Source organism: Patiria miniata, unplaced genomic scaffold (assembly GCF_015706575.1).
Source record: "Patiria miniata isolate m_02_andy unplaced genomic scaffold, ASM1570657v1 HiC_scaffold_9, whole genome shotgun sequence".
In the NCBI taxonomy this organism is placed as follows: Eukaryota; Metazoa; Echinodermata; class Asteroidea; order Valvatida; family Asterinidae; genus Patiria; species Patiria miniata.
In genome coordinates, this window is record NW_024037076.1 from 574,171 (window position 1) to 593,126 (window position 18,956).

The 18,956-nt window shown below is 40.8% G+C and overlaps 1 protein-coding gene across 1 annotated transcript; it reads right to left on the reverse strand.

Moving 5' to 3' along the window:
- Positions 1–14,254: 14,254 nt before the first annotated feature.
- LOC119720283 (NACHT, LRR and PYD domains-containing protein 1 homolog) lies at positions 14,255–18,341 on the reverse strand. Its single transcript, XM_038189925.1, has 4 exons — positions 18,308–18,341; positions 16,963–17,082; positions 14,752–15,905; positions 14,255–14,290 (listed from the first exon to the last, which is right to left on the reverse strand). The coding sequence occupies exons 1-4, from the start codon at positions 18,339–18,341 to the stop codon at positions 14,255–14,257; spliced, it is 1,344 nt and encodes a 447-aa protein (XP_038045853.1).
- Positions 18,342–18,956: the final 615 nt, after the last annotated feature.

Here is an 18,956-nt window from a genome sequence, read left to right on the forward strand (position 1 = left end):
TTCTATGCTCACACGAGTTTGCTGAAAAACAGTCCTCCGAACTTCGGTCTTGCCGATCGAACTGCACCTTCAATTTTGTAACTTTTAATTACAATTTCCAGAGAATTGTTGAAGTCCACAAAAGTAATGCAAGTTATTTCCTGTTTCGTAATGCCAATATTTCGCAATGCATTATGGAAATAACCGTTTTTTCCCCAATAAAAGTCGGGTAGGTGAAAGAACGCCCTCTTTTTTGTTACATTTATTTAATATGACTCCAACGTCGTTTACAGGGTCTCCAGCGGTACGAATAGCCTATGTTATAGACGACGGCGAATGCCGTGGCCGTGGTCGATTACATATAAGCAGATTCGCTGATAAATTAGGTAAGACAACCGCCTCTTGACCTCTAGATTTGGACCATTCAGCGGGCGCTTTTTATAATCGGGTCTTCGGTCATTCACCTGTTGCGCGTCACTTACAAAACAACCTGTGTCGTGCGCTCTGTATCATCATACACGATATTGCGCCCAGTTGTTGTTGTATTACAAAACACTGCATTCGAATTGACCAATCAAACCATTAGCCCTGATTTGGGAATGAAATGACGTCACGAATGAGTAAAGTCGACTCCGATTGGCTGGCGCGCGGTTTGCATATATCTGCATGTCTAGACATACGAGACGTTATACAGGAGACTCTTGGCTACATGGATAACGGTGATACTCAGACTACAGTACGTACGCTCCCACCACCGCCTGCTCTCTCATGCAATCGAGGTTGGCAATAAAGGAGACCCTGCGAACGAGGTTGCTATGATATTCTAAGTAGCCCCAAATTAACATCACGGTTTCACCTGCAGCTTTAAGTACGCAAAAGTTCTAACGGCCACGAGCTTATTTTGTTTTGCTTGATCAGTTTGATATTGATGGATGGATATGAGTGTTGAGGAAGTTACGTGTCGGGGTGGTTACGGGGCGGGGCTGTCAGCGCTTTTTTTAATATCAAAATTCATTCTGACATGCTATGATGGCCCCAAACTAACATCTCGATTATTCAAGCAGTTAAGTATGCTAAACAATACTGAAGTCCGCGAGTTTATTCTGTAATGCTTTATCAGTATTTGATGCATGTATTTGAGCGTACAGGATAAACGTGTCGGGTGGTTATGGGGCGGGGCTGTCTGGTAGGAGAATTAGTGCACATACAGTGTATTACAAAGTGGTTTACTATTGTAACGTGTATGTAATGAGATTTATATTCTGTTTGGTAAGGTGGCTGAACTCGATCAATTGCTTTCATTGAGTTAGTTGAACTTTTTTTAAGTTTACTTAAAGTCCCAACCCCCCCCCCCCCCCCCACCAAATACATGTATATAACACCCGATTTCCCAAACTACACGGAGCATTTCGTCAATAAATGCGACAACATTTCCCCGCGGCTCACGACATCAATCAAAAGTAAGAGTTTTTGATGATAACATCATGATACATTATTCTAGTATGTATTATGAGTTCATAATACAAGCAAAATCACATCATACCAATATATCTTCTTTTTTGTCATTCAAAACTTATAACCTCCAACTCAGACTGAGATTCAGATATGTGTCGCACAGACTCGTATTATAACATGTATTGGTATACCCGGACTTCGATACAGACTTTAGGATTGGACTCAACGATATTGATTTTAATTACTCAAGAAAAATGCTTCATACGGTTTAAACGGGATCCTTGCAAGCGACCTGCAGTATAGCTATGAACTAGAGCTCTGCCTGTGGCCTTGGGTTTGTGGCTTTGATAGCGCACCTTTATGGAATACCAACGCACATATTATGCAAATGACCATAAGAAAAGATCAACGTCACAAGCTTGCCATAGGTTGCTGCACAAGCATAATGTGCCTTAAGCCGGTGTCGAGTGTTGCAAAGCAAGTTTGGCGAACGATGTGTCTGCTACAAGGGCACTAGGAGTGGATAGCAGGGTTATGTACATATAAATATAATATTATGGAGTTTAATGGCGGATGTTTGAGTACGGTACGCGGTGTATGCACACAGTGCCTGTGATATATCATTGCGCCATTTTGTAAAATAAAATTGCGATACAATGCAATGACGCTGGTAATTATAATTTAATTACCATCAAGTGCTTCAGCAGGGGAGGAGCCTGAAATCAGATGGGGGCAGACGGTTTAGTCATTAATTATGGCTTCTGGATTATTTTGAAAGAGTGCATCAAGGGCACCTAAACCTTTGTGTAAACATCACTCCAAGTTTATATTGAGATACTCAAAAGAAAATAAAAGAATTACTCCTGCAAATGACGGTTAATGTTTTCTTGTAGATGGTAGTTTCTTTTAAAGAAACAAAATCGTGAGTTTTTGACGTGTAGTACACATTCTTGTAAAGAGGCATTGGCACACTCAGCCGAGAATAGCAAATTATATAGTGCAGTGAAAACAAGGTCATTTTATAAGGGGATAATAATAGGGACTAATTACTGTTCGGCTGATGAAGCCCCTACTAAAAATTGGTGTGCATAGAAGAATGATCTCTCAGATTATGAAATATAATTGCGAGTTTTTACTCCATGTGTGTACACGGAATGTCACATTCCTATGTCAACATAAAAAGCGTTGCAAAATAGCGCGAAAAGTGAGGCTTTCCATTCAGCAGCTAATATAACACTAATTACTGCATCAACAACACACACATTGTTTATAAAGTTGTGGTTAACGTTGTGAGTTTTAATCTGGCATGAAAATATTTTGTGTTTTGTTGTTAGTTTGTAAAAAAGGTTGAATAAATGAAGCATACTTTCTGAGAAACAAAATTATCATCTGCTGTATGTGTTCTAGATTTGTTTTAATACTGCATCAATCAACTGTGTCAAAAGAAACATGTGGTTCCTAATCTCTGTGGCACGTTTTCACCATCAGTCATGCCACTAGACTACTGATGGGGTCAGTTTGTTCAAAAAGTTGGACATGTACCAGTCTAGTCAGGTTTCAAATCTAATCGTTTTGCTTTTCTGGTGCAAAATGTTGAAGAAAAGTGTCCTTTAAAAATTGAATCAAGACCTCAACTTGAATGATGAAGTACTGAGGACCTTGCATTTGCCTCGTGAAATGTGTGGAGAATTGTGTCAGCTATCATAGAGTGAGTCAAGCTGGGCTAACTTTAATAAGTTTCGCATGTTGTTCTGCACTCAAGGTCCCAGTCTGGGCCCATCCTATCTAAAGTGTCTCAACTGAACTGGAACACACGGTTGGGACGATCCTAGCCAAAGTTGGGAGCACGGTCAATTAAGTTGGGGCGTAACACTAACAGGTATGTTTAGTGTTAAGTTATTTACATGCAATAATGTACGAACATGAAGAAAAGATGATCGCTCAAATACGTTATGCAATGAGGAGGAATCGTATAAAAGTTTCAACTGGTGCACCGCCCTATAGGTTTGTGCACAATTTGCCTGGTTTGTAATCCACAGCCACGATGCAACGTGTAGGCCTATTGCTAGTACTAAAAATCATGGGTCCACGTACACGTAGTCTATACTATTTGTCATTATTCAAAATCTGAACTTGTGCAAACATGACTAAAAATTGTATGTCAGCTCCTATACTCACTACAATTTGCTGAAAACAGTCCTCCGAACTTCTGTCCAGCCGATCCAACTGCACCTTCAATATTGTAACTTTTAATTACAATTTGCAAGAGAGTTGTTAAAGTCCTCAAAAGTAATGCAAGTTATTTCCTGTTTCGCAATGCCTATATTTCGCAATGCATTATGGAAATAACCATCTTTTCCCCCAAAAAATTCGGGTAGATGAAAGAGCGCCCTCTTTTTGTTACATTTATTTATTCTGACTCCAACGTCGTTTAAAGGGTCTCCAGCGGTACGAACAGCCTATGTTATAGACGACGGCGAATGCCGTGGCCGTGGTCAATTACATGTGAGCAGATTCGTTGATTAATAAGGCAAGACAACCGCCTCCTGACCTCTAGATCTCCTGACCAATCAGTGGGGCCGCGCTTTCTTTATCAGGTCTTCGGTCAATCACGTGTTGCGCGTCATAGACAATGGATACAAAAAAACTGTGTCGCGCGCTCTGTATCATGCATGTTACGCGATATTACGCCCGGCTGTTGTTGTATTACAAAACACTGAATTCGAATTGACCACTCAATCCATTTAGTCCTGATTTTGGAATGAAATGACGTATGCAGTATTACAAGTTCATTAAATACTTTTGTACCCTGACCTAGGGACATGTAATGAGACAGACAGGACAAAAGACTACAACAGCATATGAGGCTGCATGCAGGTGCTAAGACATAACAATACGAAATAAATTTTTACAAATTGAAAGTTATGAATACGCAACTTGAGGTTTTCATACAATGTAGCCTGTGATGAAACTTTTCCAAAGATTCACTAAGACTGTTTCAGTTATTTACACCACGTTGAATAAGACTGTTATGAACAATTTCGTTCGACTGGAACAGATATGGATATTTTTTTCTGAAATCACGAGTATTATGTGAATATATGGTTGATGATAATGTAAAACATGTGTTAAAACAAGCAGGTAATGCATATTTCATGTACTTATACATAGTCATTTTCTAAACTTAAGTGGTAAGTGTCTTTAAATCACAGCAGTTTTAGATTTGTAATAAGTAAGTTAGCAGTATGAACACGATATGACCAGCTTTAGAAATGATGCGAACAGCTCGTTTTTGTAACAACAAAGGTCTGTCCCAATTTACTGAGGAACTATTCCAGTTTAGAACTGAATAATTTAAATACAAGCGAACTGAATAAGTATAAAGAATAACTACAATGTTGCTTGGGGTGAATTTGAAGCGATTAATTATCAATAGTTTTTATATCTTGCTCGAGATATCACTACACTGTGTTTCTTCCACGTACGATTTTCATCTATTGTCACACCTGGGAGTTATCAAAACTATTGTGGAACACATTGGTATGTTTGTGTTGTCTTGAAGAAAATATCACATTACTACCAGCCACCACAAGAGGGCGCACTCCATTAACGAACAGCTTCGCAAAAGTGCTCTTCCCACTTAAACGGACAAACATCTGTCACTTTTCTATCATCACTTGATAAGACAATGAAATACGAGCAATACATAACTATCAAGTAAATATTATTGAGTTTTATGTCAAGTGGGGCAAAAAGTTTCTTGACGATGCTACGTGCAGAATTATATAGCGCCACTAAGTGACGCCGACTGGGCCTATAACCGCCCCTTGTTAAGGGCAACAATTAAGAAACGTCAAAGAAGTGAAAGGTTTCTCTTTGAATTTTTTTTTTGAAAACACCCCACCTCTGAAGTTTTGTTTCGCCCTTAAATAATTATAACTGTTCATTATTGTTAAACATGAATATATATGTTTAGTATTTTGTTTTGAGGGACAGCTAGCTGATAACTTTAATTAAGTAATGATTATTGTTTTACATGTGGCTTTTGTTCACAAGCAGCACAAAGTGAAAACCCTAGAAAAGGCTTACCTGGCTTGACTACGGACCACTCAACGGACCGCTGATCGACAGCAGACCAGCACGGAGAGACGACAGCAACATGCACTTTCTAGTACTGGCGACCATTCTGGTGGCGACCACAGGCCAACTCGTTCGAGCGGCCGAACATGTTCACCCCGGGCCAGACCTGGTATGTGCATGTAAGGAAGTTACCAAAGATGTCATTAACAGACGGGGTACAGGCACATTTCAACTAAAATACATGACAGTGCACTATAGGTACAGCTGACCTTCAGCGATTCCGTTGTTTGTTCTTCATTTTTATTGCAACCCTGCCTGCATATATTATTTACTGAGAATGGACCTGAGATTACCTGTGGCGTAGCCTCGGGGGGGGGGGGTACACCCCCTTAATATTTGGTAAAGAGTACCCTTTAGTACACAACTGCCCTTTAGTCACCAGCGGTTAACCCCTTAATATGTTGTAAAGAGTGCCCTTTTTTAACACACGAGCCTTTGTTCTTTTACCCGCGGTCTTTTACGCAAGGGGGCGCTGTTCAAATTCGACGATTATTAACACTAGATTACAGAATGGTGTACCGTATTTTGAACAGGCGGACATTCTACCAGTATAATTTTTTGGGGTGTCACAGCGAGGGGGGTTGACTTCTTTTTTAGGAATTTGTATGATTTTTTTTTTGACAGAGCTGAGGGGGGGGGGGGGGGGGGTTTGAACCCCCCCCCGGAATACTAATACTATTTTCTTAATTATACACAGACTAGTTTTCTACCTTTCACACACTGCTAAAAACTATTTAAACATCTTATTTCAAGAAAAATGTTTTTATCTCACTCTCTACTGAGACAAGAAATAAATTTTATAATACGAAATGTAAGAAAATCATTTTAGCAGTGCAACCCTGATGGAGTCAATATTTGTAAAACCACTTTTGCCCATTAAGTTGTAGCGCCCACACTTCAAATTCCTTGAGGTAATCTTCAGTCTATGAAGTAAGCATAACACTTCGAATCGCTGCACAAATCCTTTGTGTTATGAAACTCATTATTAGCAGGCAGATTCAGTCACACTTCACTACGCCCTACAGTGCTGTTTCTTGTGCAGTGACTCTCTGTGTGACACAGTTACTTTCACCTGAAACTGGCCTGCAGGGTTTTTAAGGGTTTTTCATTTCATTCTGAATAGTGACTTCCCACTAGGAGTGTTATTAAGACCTTACCTTATCTCGTTCCAGATACTCGGAAATTGAGAAGGACGATGAGTTCCAATTTTGTTCAACTTGCAATGACTGGGGACAAAACACTTTCTCGTGCGTACGACACACGACTTGAAAAGATGGCGGTAATACCCACAATGCTTTGGGAAGTTTGTGTTCTCACGAGAGGGCGCTCTTAGATAATGACAGTAGGGAGTGATTGAGCCCCAGCTCAAGCTTTTGTTGCACAAAACAATTGAACTTTAATTTTTAATGTTATTATGAATTTTATGTCTCTGCTTGTCAGAAAATAAACTAAGAACAAGAAATACACAAATCTCTGGATCTGGAAATGAAAATGAACTCAATGAATACAAGGAAAATCGGCTATTTCCGTTTGAACGTTGAAGCAGTGTAGGCCTACTTAGAAATCGACCAAGTAGTTTTAATTCAAATTGGCTAGTCAGTACTCCCTTTGTTTGAAAGAAATTCCCTCGAATAAGGAACAAACTATAGCTCCACGATAGGACCCTCTTCTTGTCACAGCTCCGAGGGGGGCATAGACGTGCACTAGTGACCGAATCATGCCAGTCCATAATGTGTTTTATAGCTCACGTATGTCCAAAATACAACATATGAAAGGAAACATTTCATGGTTTCATAATTGAGCTGTTTTAATTCAACAATTAACTCATAACAATTCAACTATAAGCAATTCAACAATTAAAGGAAAGCTTTTAGTTTCCCTAGATTAAGTTTTGATTTTGAGTTTTTGAGAGGGCGCTTTAACCAGTCAAACAATTTTGTGGATAGTGCCCAATCGATCATGCACTATATATTCCCCAGAAATTACGAGCGCGCGATGTTTTGACGCGCGTCTAGTTCACGATGATGCAAATGTCATGCACTAGCCTACAGTGAAGCACACGTGACCGTGTTTCAGCCAACCAGGATAAAGAAGCAGCAAGAGGTATGTTATAAAATAGAATACGATTGAAACAACATTATCACACCAGAAACAATAATTGTGAAATACAAACATGATGCAAGTTACCAGACTCATGTCAAAACATCTACTCAATCAGATTATTACTTGCATAAAAGGACCATTTTCCTGTCATGTGTAAGAGTAAATAAGTGTTAAAAAATACGTAAGTGCAAAACAGTTAAATATAACAACTCAAACTCCGTTATCAATTAATTTTATTGTCTTTTGTAAATTGTCTTCCAAAGGACTTCGTGAATTAAGTCAAACTTTCCTCATTTTTTCGTCTGCAACGCATCACACTTGATGTATACATCCACATTAATTTGGTTGTCTTCACTTTCACTCAGAACAGAAATAATCTTGAATAGAGTTGTCCCCCCTTCAAATTGGGGGACCAGTAACTAGCTCCCATTTAAAGCCATTGACTGGATGACCTCTGCGCGTGCGCAGCATGATTGTTTATTATGAATCACTATGCATAATTTAACACATGGTTGTCAAAAAAACTGACTCTTGTCTTACCATAAAATAAGTACGCAAAATCGCCAGTGTCTCCATCAAGACATCTTTCAAAGCATTCAAACTGCACGGGTTTTAAACACTCAACACTAATGTCCCTCTCTGTTTATTGATATTTGCCAGAGGCACGTTCGAATTCAGCAAAAATCAAAGCGCATCACCTCAAAAATTGCACATGCGTTTGCTTATGGCCATTTTTGCAATAGGCTGGTTGCGCGCAAATATTACCGTTGTGATTTTGAATTCAGGAGGCGGGATTCAGACCTTTGCACGTCCTGCATATAATTTGCATACATTAGAAGGAAAGCCTCATAATGTATTCATGATTCACTGCTAGCTACCTGTCCCCATATTGAAAATCCGAAGGACAATGGGGACAGGGAACCAGACTAGGAACCCCACCGCTTCAACAGTTACTGCTTCACTTGCAGTTTTGTTTAAATAGTGCTCTTCACACCAATTTTAGCACCAACATTTATACAACATATAATTGAAATATAAATATATGTGTTCTTATCAGAGAGACAATTATTTTACATTATTTACAGTATTATTACCAATATTGTAGTTTACTGGTTGAAGTAATCCCAAAAGCACTAAATACTCAATGTTTTCAAGGTTTTTACACAGATACCATAACACAACTGTCAGGCCAACCAGTCTATAAAACAATATAATTCTATTTACAAAAATATACATGTACATGTAAATGTATTTGCCATCAGTGGTTGGATGAGTCCCAAAACTACTCAAAGGATACTCATTGTTAGAAACATAAACACAGCTATATACATAAACACAACTGTAGTCTGGTTAACAAGTTTCAACGTGTGAAGGAAATGGACCAAACCACCCAAACAGCCTCAGTGTTTGATAAGAAATCAACGAGTACCATGCATAACCTGTGTATCGACTTAGTGGGGTTTAAATGCACACACGTACAGATTCGAAGCCTATTATAATTTTGTTTGCCAATTTAAAAGTTTGCAGATGCACAATCAGCAAATCATTTACACTCCAAAAAGTCCCCGGTCAGATTCGACCCGAATCCGGGTCAAATTTGACCTGACACTTTTCCAGGTCAAAATGACACTTCCCAGTTACGGCCAGTCTTCCGGCCATTTGACCCTAATATTGATCGCCATTTTGACATAAAGATTGTTGTTCTGATAACACAAGTGCCTATTTTATAGGGGGAGGAATGTTATGTTGATCGCCATTTTGACATAAAGATTGTCGTTCTGATAAGAAAAGTGTCTATTTTACAGGGGGTTGGGAATGTCATTTTGACCCAGAAGGGTGTCAGGTCCATTTTGACCCGGATTCCGGGTCGAACCTGACCCGGGACCTGTAAGAGTGTAAGTTTGACTTTTATGACAAACCATTGTGTCGTACTAGAGGGTGAACCGCCTACTGTCCTACACGCAGCGTGACTCTGCTAACGATCTGAATCAATAATATGTTGCGATGTTTATGCTTTAACAGGAGTCGATGAGTGACATACAGTTTTAGTAACATACAGTTTTAATGATCTGTTTTGTTCTTTGGTATTTGCACAAGTACCCGATTTCATAGCGTTAGTCTAGTTATTGTTTAAGGAGAACACAAAGTTCACATTTGGCCAAAACCAAAACCGTTATCATGGCTGGGAATCCTGTTTTTTTTTTACGGCAAATGTGGTCGAGATTAACGTCCCAGTTTCCAGGACTCTTCATTAGCTGTTTCGGCAAGTCAGCTTAGATGGCTCTTCCTTTCGTAAATGTTTCGTAAATTTTGAAGAGGGTGCTAAGGCCTATGGGCTCCGTACACCAAAACCTCTTCAATGGCCAGAAAAGGAGAGATGGGGGAGACCTAGACTGGTTCCCGGTCTATCCATTGCAGACTTCGAATGTATCCAAAGTTATGCGGGCGGGGATTAGTCTGAGAGACCATCGAAAGAGACATGGAGCCCATTGAAAGAGACATCGTGGCTAATAACTTTGGCACATTTACGAAGTCGTGCGTACTTCGCGTGCGAAGAAGAGTACGTACACACACGCTGTGTGTCTCGTCCACAGGGCTCTCAAAAGTAGTAAAAAGCAACCTCTTGCAGACGCACGGAGCACATATCTAAAGAACTATAGGTCCGATTTGGTTTTAACTTGATATGTACCTGTACCGGGACGTGTCATAGATGAAAAGTTACATGACGTCATGATGACATTATTACATGTTATGTGACTTTACATTAAAGGGGCATTTTTCGAGGCTTATTTCAAAAGAACTAAAAGTTGAATTTGGTTGTAATTTAGTAGGTGGGTTGTAGATACCTAGGCAGGGATGTGTTACGGATTAAAATTGAAGTGCCGTCACGATGACGTCATCACAAGTCATGTTACGCCACATGAAAGGGACCATTTCAAATATCTTTATCTTAATATGATTACGTCATGCTGACGTTATAATATGTCATATACATGTACATCACGTGTTATTGATGAAATTTGAAGTGACGTCGTCATGTCATCATCACGTCACAGTTATTTCAAACAGCCGAAACAGCTTGTGTTTGTCCACTCATTTCAAGTTAAGTTTTAATTTTGTAAGTATGTTCAGTATACTCAAATATTCTCAACCTCCTTTTTTAATTGTACTTTCTTGTCAAAAACAATGTTTCGTTGTATTGAGAATGTTAACATTTGGGAGAGTTTGCCATGATTTAGGAAACAGAGGTTCAATGTGAAGCCTAATCGACGGGAAGTAGGACTGTAACTTATCCAATCCGCCCAATAATCCCGGGTTGCCACCAAGGTACAAGTCAGTTAGTCTGATAGGCATGCCGTGTGCAGCGGAGACAATGTGTTCAATGTCTGACGGTGTCAAATCGCAATAGCTCAGGTCCAGCCTATTTAAGTGACTCATTTTCGGCAATTCCTTGGCCCACATTTTAGCCGATCCGCCCAATGTCGAGTTGCCACTTAGGATCAAGTCAGTCAGTTTGGGCATGCCGTGTGCAGCGGAGACAATGTGTTCAATGTCTGACGGTGTCAAATCGCAATGGCTCAGGTCCAGCCTATTTAAGTAAGTCATTTTTGCCAATTCTTTGGCCCACATTTTAGCCCATCCGCCCAATGTCTGGTTGCCAATAAGGATCAAATCAGTCAGTCTGGGCATGACACGTACAGCAGAAACAATGTAATGAATGTCTGCCCATTGCAATGTACAACGGCTCAGGTTCAACGTCTGTATGTTCGTAAATTGCGACAAATTCTCGACCCACAAATGGGCGGATTGTCCCAACGCTGTGTTGCCGGTAAGATTCAAGTTAGTCAGTGTGGGAATGTGGTTTAACACAACACAAATCGTGTCAACATCTTCCCACTTTAGAGAGACATTGCTCAGGTCCAGCGTGTGTTTTTGCTTCACTCTTAACAAGTGACGGGACAACTTCTCAGTGGATACGCCAAGTGCCGGGTTATCAGAGAGGATCAAGTCAGTTAGTTTGGGCATGTCACTTACAGCCGAGGCAATGTGGTTAATGTCTGTCCACTGCAATGCACAACTGCTCAGGTTCAACGTCTGAACGGTCGTCCATTTCGACAAATTCTCGGCCCACAAGTGGGCCGATCCTCCCAACGCTGTGTTGCCGGCAAGAATCAAGTTAGTCAGTGTGGAAATGTGCTTTAACACAACAAAAATCGTACCAATATCTTCCCACTTTAGTGAGAAATTGCTCACGTCCAGCGTGTGTTTTTGCTTTACTCTTAACAAGAAACGGGACAACGTCTCAGTCGATTCGCCAAGTGCCGGATTATCAGAGAGGATCAAGTCAGTAATTTTGGGCATGTTAGCTACAGCCGATGCAATGCGTTGAATGTCTCTCCACTGCAAAGCACAACTGCTCAGGTTCAACGTCTGAACGGTCGTAAATTTCGACAAATTTTTGGCCCACAAGTGGGCCGATCCTCCCAACGCTGTGTTGCCGGCAAGAATCAAGTTAGTCAGTGTGGGAATGTGGTTTAACACAACAAAAATCGTGTCAACATCTTTCCACTTCAGTGAGAAATTGCTCAGGTCCAGCGTGTGCTTTAGCTTCACTCTTAACAGGTAACGGGACCACTTCTCAGTCGATTCGCCTAGTGCTGGGTTATCAGACAGGATCAAGTCAGTTAGTTCGGGCATGTCACCTACAGCCGATGCAATGCATTGAATGTCAGTCCACTGCAATGTACAACTGCTCAGGTTCAACGTGTGAACGGTCGAAAATTGCGACAAATTCTCGGCCCACAAGTCCGCGGATTCCCCCAACGCTGTGTTTCCGGCAAGGATCAAGTTAGTCAGTCTGCCCATGTCACATACAGCCGAGGCAATGAGTTCAATGTCTGTCCATTGCAATGTACAATTGCTCAGGTTCAACGTCTGCATGTTCGTAAATCGCGACAAATTATTGACTAGACATAACTCAGCCGACCCCCCTAACGATGAGTTGCCGGAAAGGATCAAATCAGTCAGACTTGGCATGTCAGATGAAGCTATGTGTTCAATATCCGTCCATTGTAATGTACATTTGCTCAGGTTCAACGTCTGTATGGTCGTAAATTGCAACAAATTCTTGGTCCACAAATCAGCCGATCCCCCAAACGCTGTGTTGCCGGTAAGGATCAAGTCAGTCAGTCTGGGCATGTCACTTACAGCCGAGGCAATGTGTTCAATATCTGTCCATAGCAGTGAACAGTTGCTCAGGTCTAACGTCTGTATGTTCGTAAATAGCACCAAATTCCTCGCCCACAACTCAGCCAATCCCCCTAACGCTGTGTTGCCGGCAAGGATCAAGTTAGTCAGTGTGGGAAGGTTGTATAACACAACGGATAATGCACCAACATTTTCATATGTTAGTGAGAAATTGCTCAGGTCCAATGTGTGTTTTTGCTTCACTCTTAACAAGTAATGGGACCACTTCTCAGTCGATGCGCCAAGTGCCCGGTTGTCAGAGAGGATCAAGTCAGTTAGTTTGGGCATGTCACCTACAACCGAAGCAATGTGTTCAATGTCTTTCCATTGCAATTTACAACTGCTCAAGTTCAACGTTTGTATGTTCGTAAGTAGCAACAAACTATTCGCCCACAACTCAGCCGATCCCCCTAACGCTGTGTTGCCGGCAAGGATCAAGTTAGTCAGTGTGGGAAGGTTGTATAACACAACGGTTAATGCACCAACATCTTCATATGTTAGTGAGAAATTGCTCAGGTCCAGTGTGTGTTTTTGCTTCACTCTTAACAAGTAACGGGACCACTTCTCAGTCGATTCGCCTAGTGCCCGGTTGTCAGAGAGGATCAAGTCAGTTAGTTCGGGCATGTCACCTACAGCCGATGCAATGCAATGAATGTCAGTCCATTGCAATGTACAACTGCTCAGATTCAACGTGTGAACGGTCGTAAATTGCGGCAAATTCTCGGCCCACAAGTGGGCCGATCCTCCTAACGCTGTGTTACCGGAAAGGATCAATTCAGTCAGGCTTGACACGTCAGCTACAGCCGAGGCAATGTGTTCAATGTCTGTTCCCTGTAGTTCACAGTTACTTAATTCAAGTTTGTGGAGGCTTGTCAAGTGTTTTATATGCTTGGCCCATTCTATAGCTCTACTACCCAAGATATTGTCACCCTTTATGCAAAGATTGGTCCAGGGTTGGTGGCATTTCAATGACGACAGAATGTCCTCAAGATCGCCATTCTCTAAAGGAAATTTCGCCAAGTACACACACTTTTCACGCACGGTGATTTCTAACGTAGGCCTAGTGGCTGTAGATACCGAAGAATCAGAAACAGTTTCAACGGAACCTAGCGCTGGCTGGACGTTTTCTGCTGTCCTACCTGCAAATCTTTTGTTGCCATCTATGCAAAGATTGGTCGAGAGTTGGTTGCATTTGATGCATGACAGGAGTTTCTTAAGATCACCGTTTACTAGAGGACATTCGTCAAGCCACAGAACCCTGAGGTTTTCCATGTAACCCAGTGCGAAGACTAAATCTCCGACCGAAGACACCTGAGAAACGTTAATAGTTTCAACGCATGCCAGTTGTGCCGTGCGGCTCTCGGACCTACAGATGATTTCAAGAAGGTACATGAGACTGCGGAAATTGTTATTCTTATCCACATCGATAGTTGATGGGATATGTGAGTCGCTGGTGAGACACCGTGGGGCCTTACTTGACTGGCTTTCAAAAAAGCAGTTCCGACTAATCGCTTGGATAACATGTGATTGGTACATAGGCCTATGTCGATCCTTATTTAACTTACGGTCAAGCAGTTTTACGATATCGGTCATGCACTTCTCATTGTCACCAGAACAAAAACGAAAGAGAAACTCATTCGAAACAACGCCCTCAATACTTGAACACATTCGACCCAAAATCTTGTTAAACTTTGATTTGTTCTTCATACGTGTAAGCCTTCCTTGGGTTGAAAATTTTAAACTCTGCAAGTATTTCGCTGCACAGTATTCTTGCATTGTCTTGTGCATGAATTGTATGTTCCTGTGGATTTTGCGGTTTTTGAAAACTCTCTGCTTGGTTAGGATGCCCGCTTTTAGTGCCAGGTCCAGCGCCTTCGGTTCAAACTCATCTTCTTGGAATGAGTATTGCTGGTTGGCACTCATGAGTCCACGCAGCGCAGTTTGTCCAATGGAAATTACTGTTTTTGAACCAACTTCTCCTGAAATATGTTTTCTTGTGAACACGTGATCAATTGCCTCGGTGAAGAGGCGCGAAGTTGTCTCTGGGAGTTGTTTACTGTCCCTCCACAACAAGCACATGAGAAGGAGCAACATCGGATTTGTCGCAAACTCACGCAGCGTGATGGACTTTTCGATGGTTTGGCTTAGTGCATTGCCACTAGTAGGATTTTCGGCATAGAATTTCTGAACGTATTCATGAACATCCTCTTCAGTAAACCCCAGAACCTCTACGTGTGTGCAAGGATTTCGGACAAGTGATTCTGACGTTAGTTTCTCAAGATGAGAGGGGCGTGTCGATACACAGATGACACATTCCCGGTATTTTTTTCTATTGAGTGCTTTAAGGACAGAACCAAATGAGACTGGATCGAGTGTTTCGGTCTTCATTTCATCAAACCCATCCAAGAGAATCAAGACCTCATTTGAGTTGTTCTGGATGAATTTATCAAGCTCATCTTTTGCTATTTCTGAGTCTTCGTCTAGAAGTTGATCAAAAGTGGAATCAACAATGTCAGATTCTTGTAACAGGGCACACATCTTTAAAAGAAAGACAAGCTGGAATCTTTTCAGGAATTCGCTTGCCTCATCGGCCCAGTCAAATGCAATCTTATCAAAAATGGTTGACTTCCCCACACCTCCCATGCCATAGAAAATGAGACGTGAGATGAGTTCCCCAGGTTTTGTCCTTAATCTGAATATTTTGGCATACTCTGTTGAGTTTACAGTGTCTCCTTTTTGGCCAGTGACAACTGCTACCCCTTCCCGTGTTTCTAACTGTACTTTAGTGTATATACCAGCTATGTGCATTTGGTCATTATCAACCCCAGGCAACAACTGAACGTAACTGCCTGTTGTTTTATAAACTCCCTTCAAAATGTCCCTAGTCTTGTTACCGACATCTTGGTAGCTAGGATCAGGAGCCGTCGGCCTTGGTTCTTGGTCTTGTCTCTGAATTTGCTGAGGTCTGGGTGCAGGCACTCCTATTTAGATCAAAACAAGCAACATATATTGCTTCATAAAACTGTTTCTGAACCGGATTGAATAGTCTTCCTATGACTTGCGATTTACAATCTGTTAGTAAATCAGAACGCAACGATGAATATATTTGCTCAAGGATAAATACATGAGTGATTCGCGTTTGTACTATACTACTGGGCGAAAACTTGTCAAGTGATGTCTTTATTACATGTATATTAAAGTTTATTTACTTTCTTTCACCGGCAATAACAAATCCACAGAAAAAATGCTGGTAACTGCAGGCGTGCATCAAATTTATATGGCTCAAATCATTATCCCAAGAATGACTAAGATAATCTCGCAGTAATTACTACACTGCAAATATGCTATATCTGGTTCCTCTAATTCTGATTGAAGATATGTTGAAGTTAATCGCGATCATACGACGTCACAAGGCGCTGTGGTTCAATAGTTACGGTTTTTGAGTCAATTGCAATAACATGGTGTTTTCGTATTCTTGGGCAAGACACCTAACTACGGTTGCCTCTCTCCACCCAGGAGTTTAAATAAGTTCCTGTGAAGGTGGAGACAAGAATGCGCTGATCTCGAGCTGCTGCTTTGAAAAATTATCTCATGGCCTGATGAACAGGGGTAACAGTTGTGAAACTATTTGAAACCTTAGGTATAAAGTGCTATTATAAGCACCACACTATTATTAGTACGAACTCGCAAAAATTAAACAATCGTTTTTTTATGCCAACAGCTCAAGTAACTTACTATATTTTTTTTTCTCCAACAGACCATGATTCCATTTAGAAATGCATCAATGCAAAAATTAATGTGCGACTTAGACCTTTTTCAGATGAGGTACTCAACGGGGTGTTATTTGTCATGGGTAGATAGAGGAACAAATTACAATAACGCCCTCTTATTGTGTCTACCATAATTATATCGAACTGGAATATTGTTGTACCAAAAAACAAGTGGCGACTCTCTAGCTCGCAGTACTGACAATCGAATTTTTTTTTATCTTGTGTCCATGTTATGTAGTATACCACCTTCCCCTCCCCTATAATGTACCTGGTCCCTCCAACGGGAAGATGTTAGTGATATTAACTCCACTTGAACCAACAATGATAGGGTTGTTGCTCCCGCTGATTGTGCCGATGTTTCCGATGGCTCCAGTTTGTTGTGGGGAATCTACAATCACAAGCAATAGTTAAAATATGCTTCAACAAACGGCAGACAAAATGATGCATGTACACGAATCCATCTCTTGTTTTCGCTGTTCTTGGGAAAACATTGGTTTTAAAATAAGATAAATCATTTTTTTTTAAAATCTAATTGCTCAAAATGAAGTACCAGGGTGAGTCAAAAAAGCGGAACCCAAACATCAAAAATGTTCTTTCATATATTAAAAAAAATATGTAGCACCAAAAATAATAATGACTGGAAAGCCAATTTCACAAGGTGCTTTAGAAGAAAAAATACTAAAATTGGTCAATTACCCAAAAACCTGTCTCGTCCAAAAAATGCTATTTCAAGAACGCCGTCACATTGTCTTCAAACATCACCAGCGATAAAATCTCAGTTTACATGTTAACAATATTCAACAAAGTCCTTTTGAAGGCCCGTCTTTTCAAAAAAAGGAGATTTTATAAATCATATTGTTTGCCTACCCCGGGTTGTTAATAAAGATATTGTGCACTACAGTTGGTGACAGTTGTTGAAACAAGTAATAATCTGTGACATTTTCTTTGTTGTTCCAAACAGTCAAAACGCACAATAAATTGGGGGGGGGGTGGACAAGATAGTTTAGGGTCATTGCGTTTAAAAGGCGATATTCTTTGAAGAGATTGAGCAATTTGAGCAATTATTTTCTATCGTAAAGTAGCTTATGAAATTGGCTTTCCAGTCATTATTATTTTTGGTGCTATTAATATGAAATTGATTTTTGGGTTTTGGGTTCCGCTTTTTTGACTCACCAAGGTACAGGTACGTTTGACTTTAAAAATATCTTCGAGTTCAGGTGGGGAGGAGGAGGGTGGTAAATGTCCCTCCAATCCCCAGTTAGGTTATAATTTGACTCCAAGCAACTAGCTACTAGTTGTTTCTGGGAGTTGTTTATTCTCCCTCCACAACAAACACATGAGAAGGAGCAACATTGGATTTGTTGCAAAATCACGCTGCGTGTTCGACTTTCCAATGGTTTGGATTAGTGCATTGCCACTATCAGAATCTTCAACATAGAATTTTCCAACGTATTCATTGAAATCCTCGTCAGTAAACCCCAGAACTTCTACGTGTGTGCAAGGATTTTGGACAAGTGAGTTTGACATCAGTGTCTCAAGATGAGAGGGGCGTGTCGACACACAGATGAAACAATATCGGTATCTTGTTCTATTCAATGCTTTTAGGACAGAACCGAATGAGGCTGCATTAAGTGTTTTGGTCCGCATTTCATCAAAACCATCCAAAAGAATCAAGACCTTATTTGGGTTAGCCAGGATGTTCCCGAATCTTCGCCGAGAAGTTGATCAAAAGTGGAATCAACAATGTCAGATTCTTGCAACAGGGCACACATCTTTAAAAGAAAGACAAGCTGGAATCTTTTCAGGAATTCGCTTGCCTCATCGGCCCAGTCAAATGCAATCTTATCAAAAATGGTTGACTTCCCCACACCTCCCATGCCATAGAAAATGAGACGTGAGATGAGTTCCCCAACACTTGTCCTTAATCTGAATATTTTGGCATACTCTGTTGAGTTTACAGTGTCTCCTTTTTGGCCAGTGACAACTGCTACCCCTTCCCGTGTTTCTAACTGTACTTTAGTGAATATACCAGCGATGTACATCTGGTCATTTTCAACCCCAGGTAACAACTGCACGTAACTGCCTGTTGTTTTATAAACTCTCTGCAAAATGTCCCTAGTCTTATTACCGGCATCTTGGTAGGTAGGTGCCTCCGGCCTTTGTTCTTGGTCTGGTCTCTGACTATGCTGAGGTCTGGGTGCATGCCCTCCTTTTTTGATCAAAACAAGCAAAATGCATTGCTTCAATAAAACATTGTCTCTA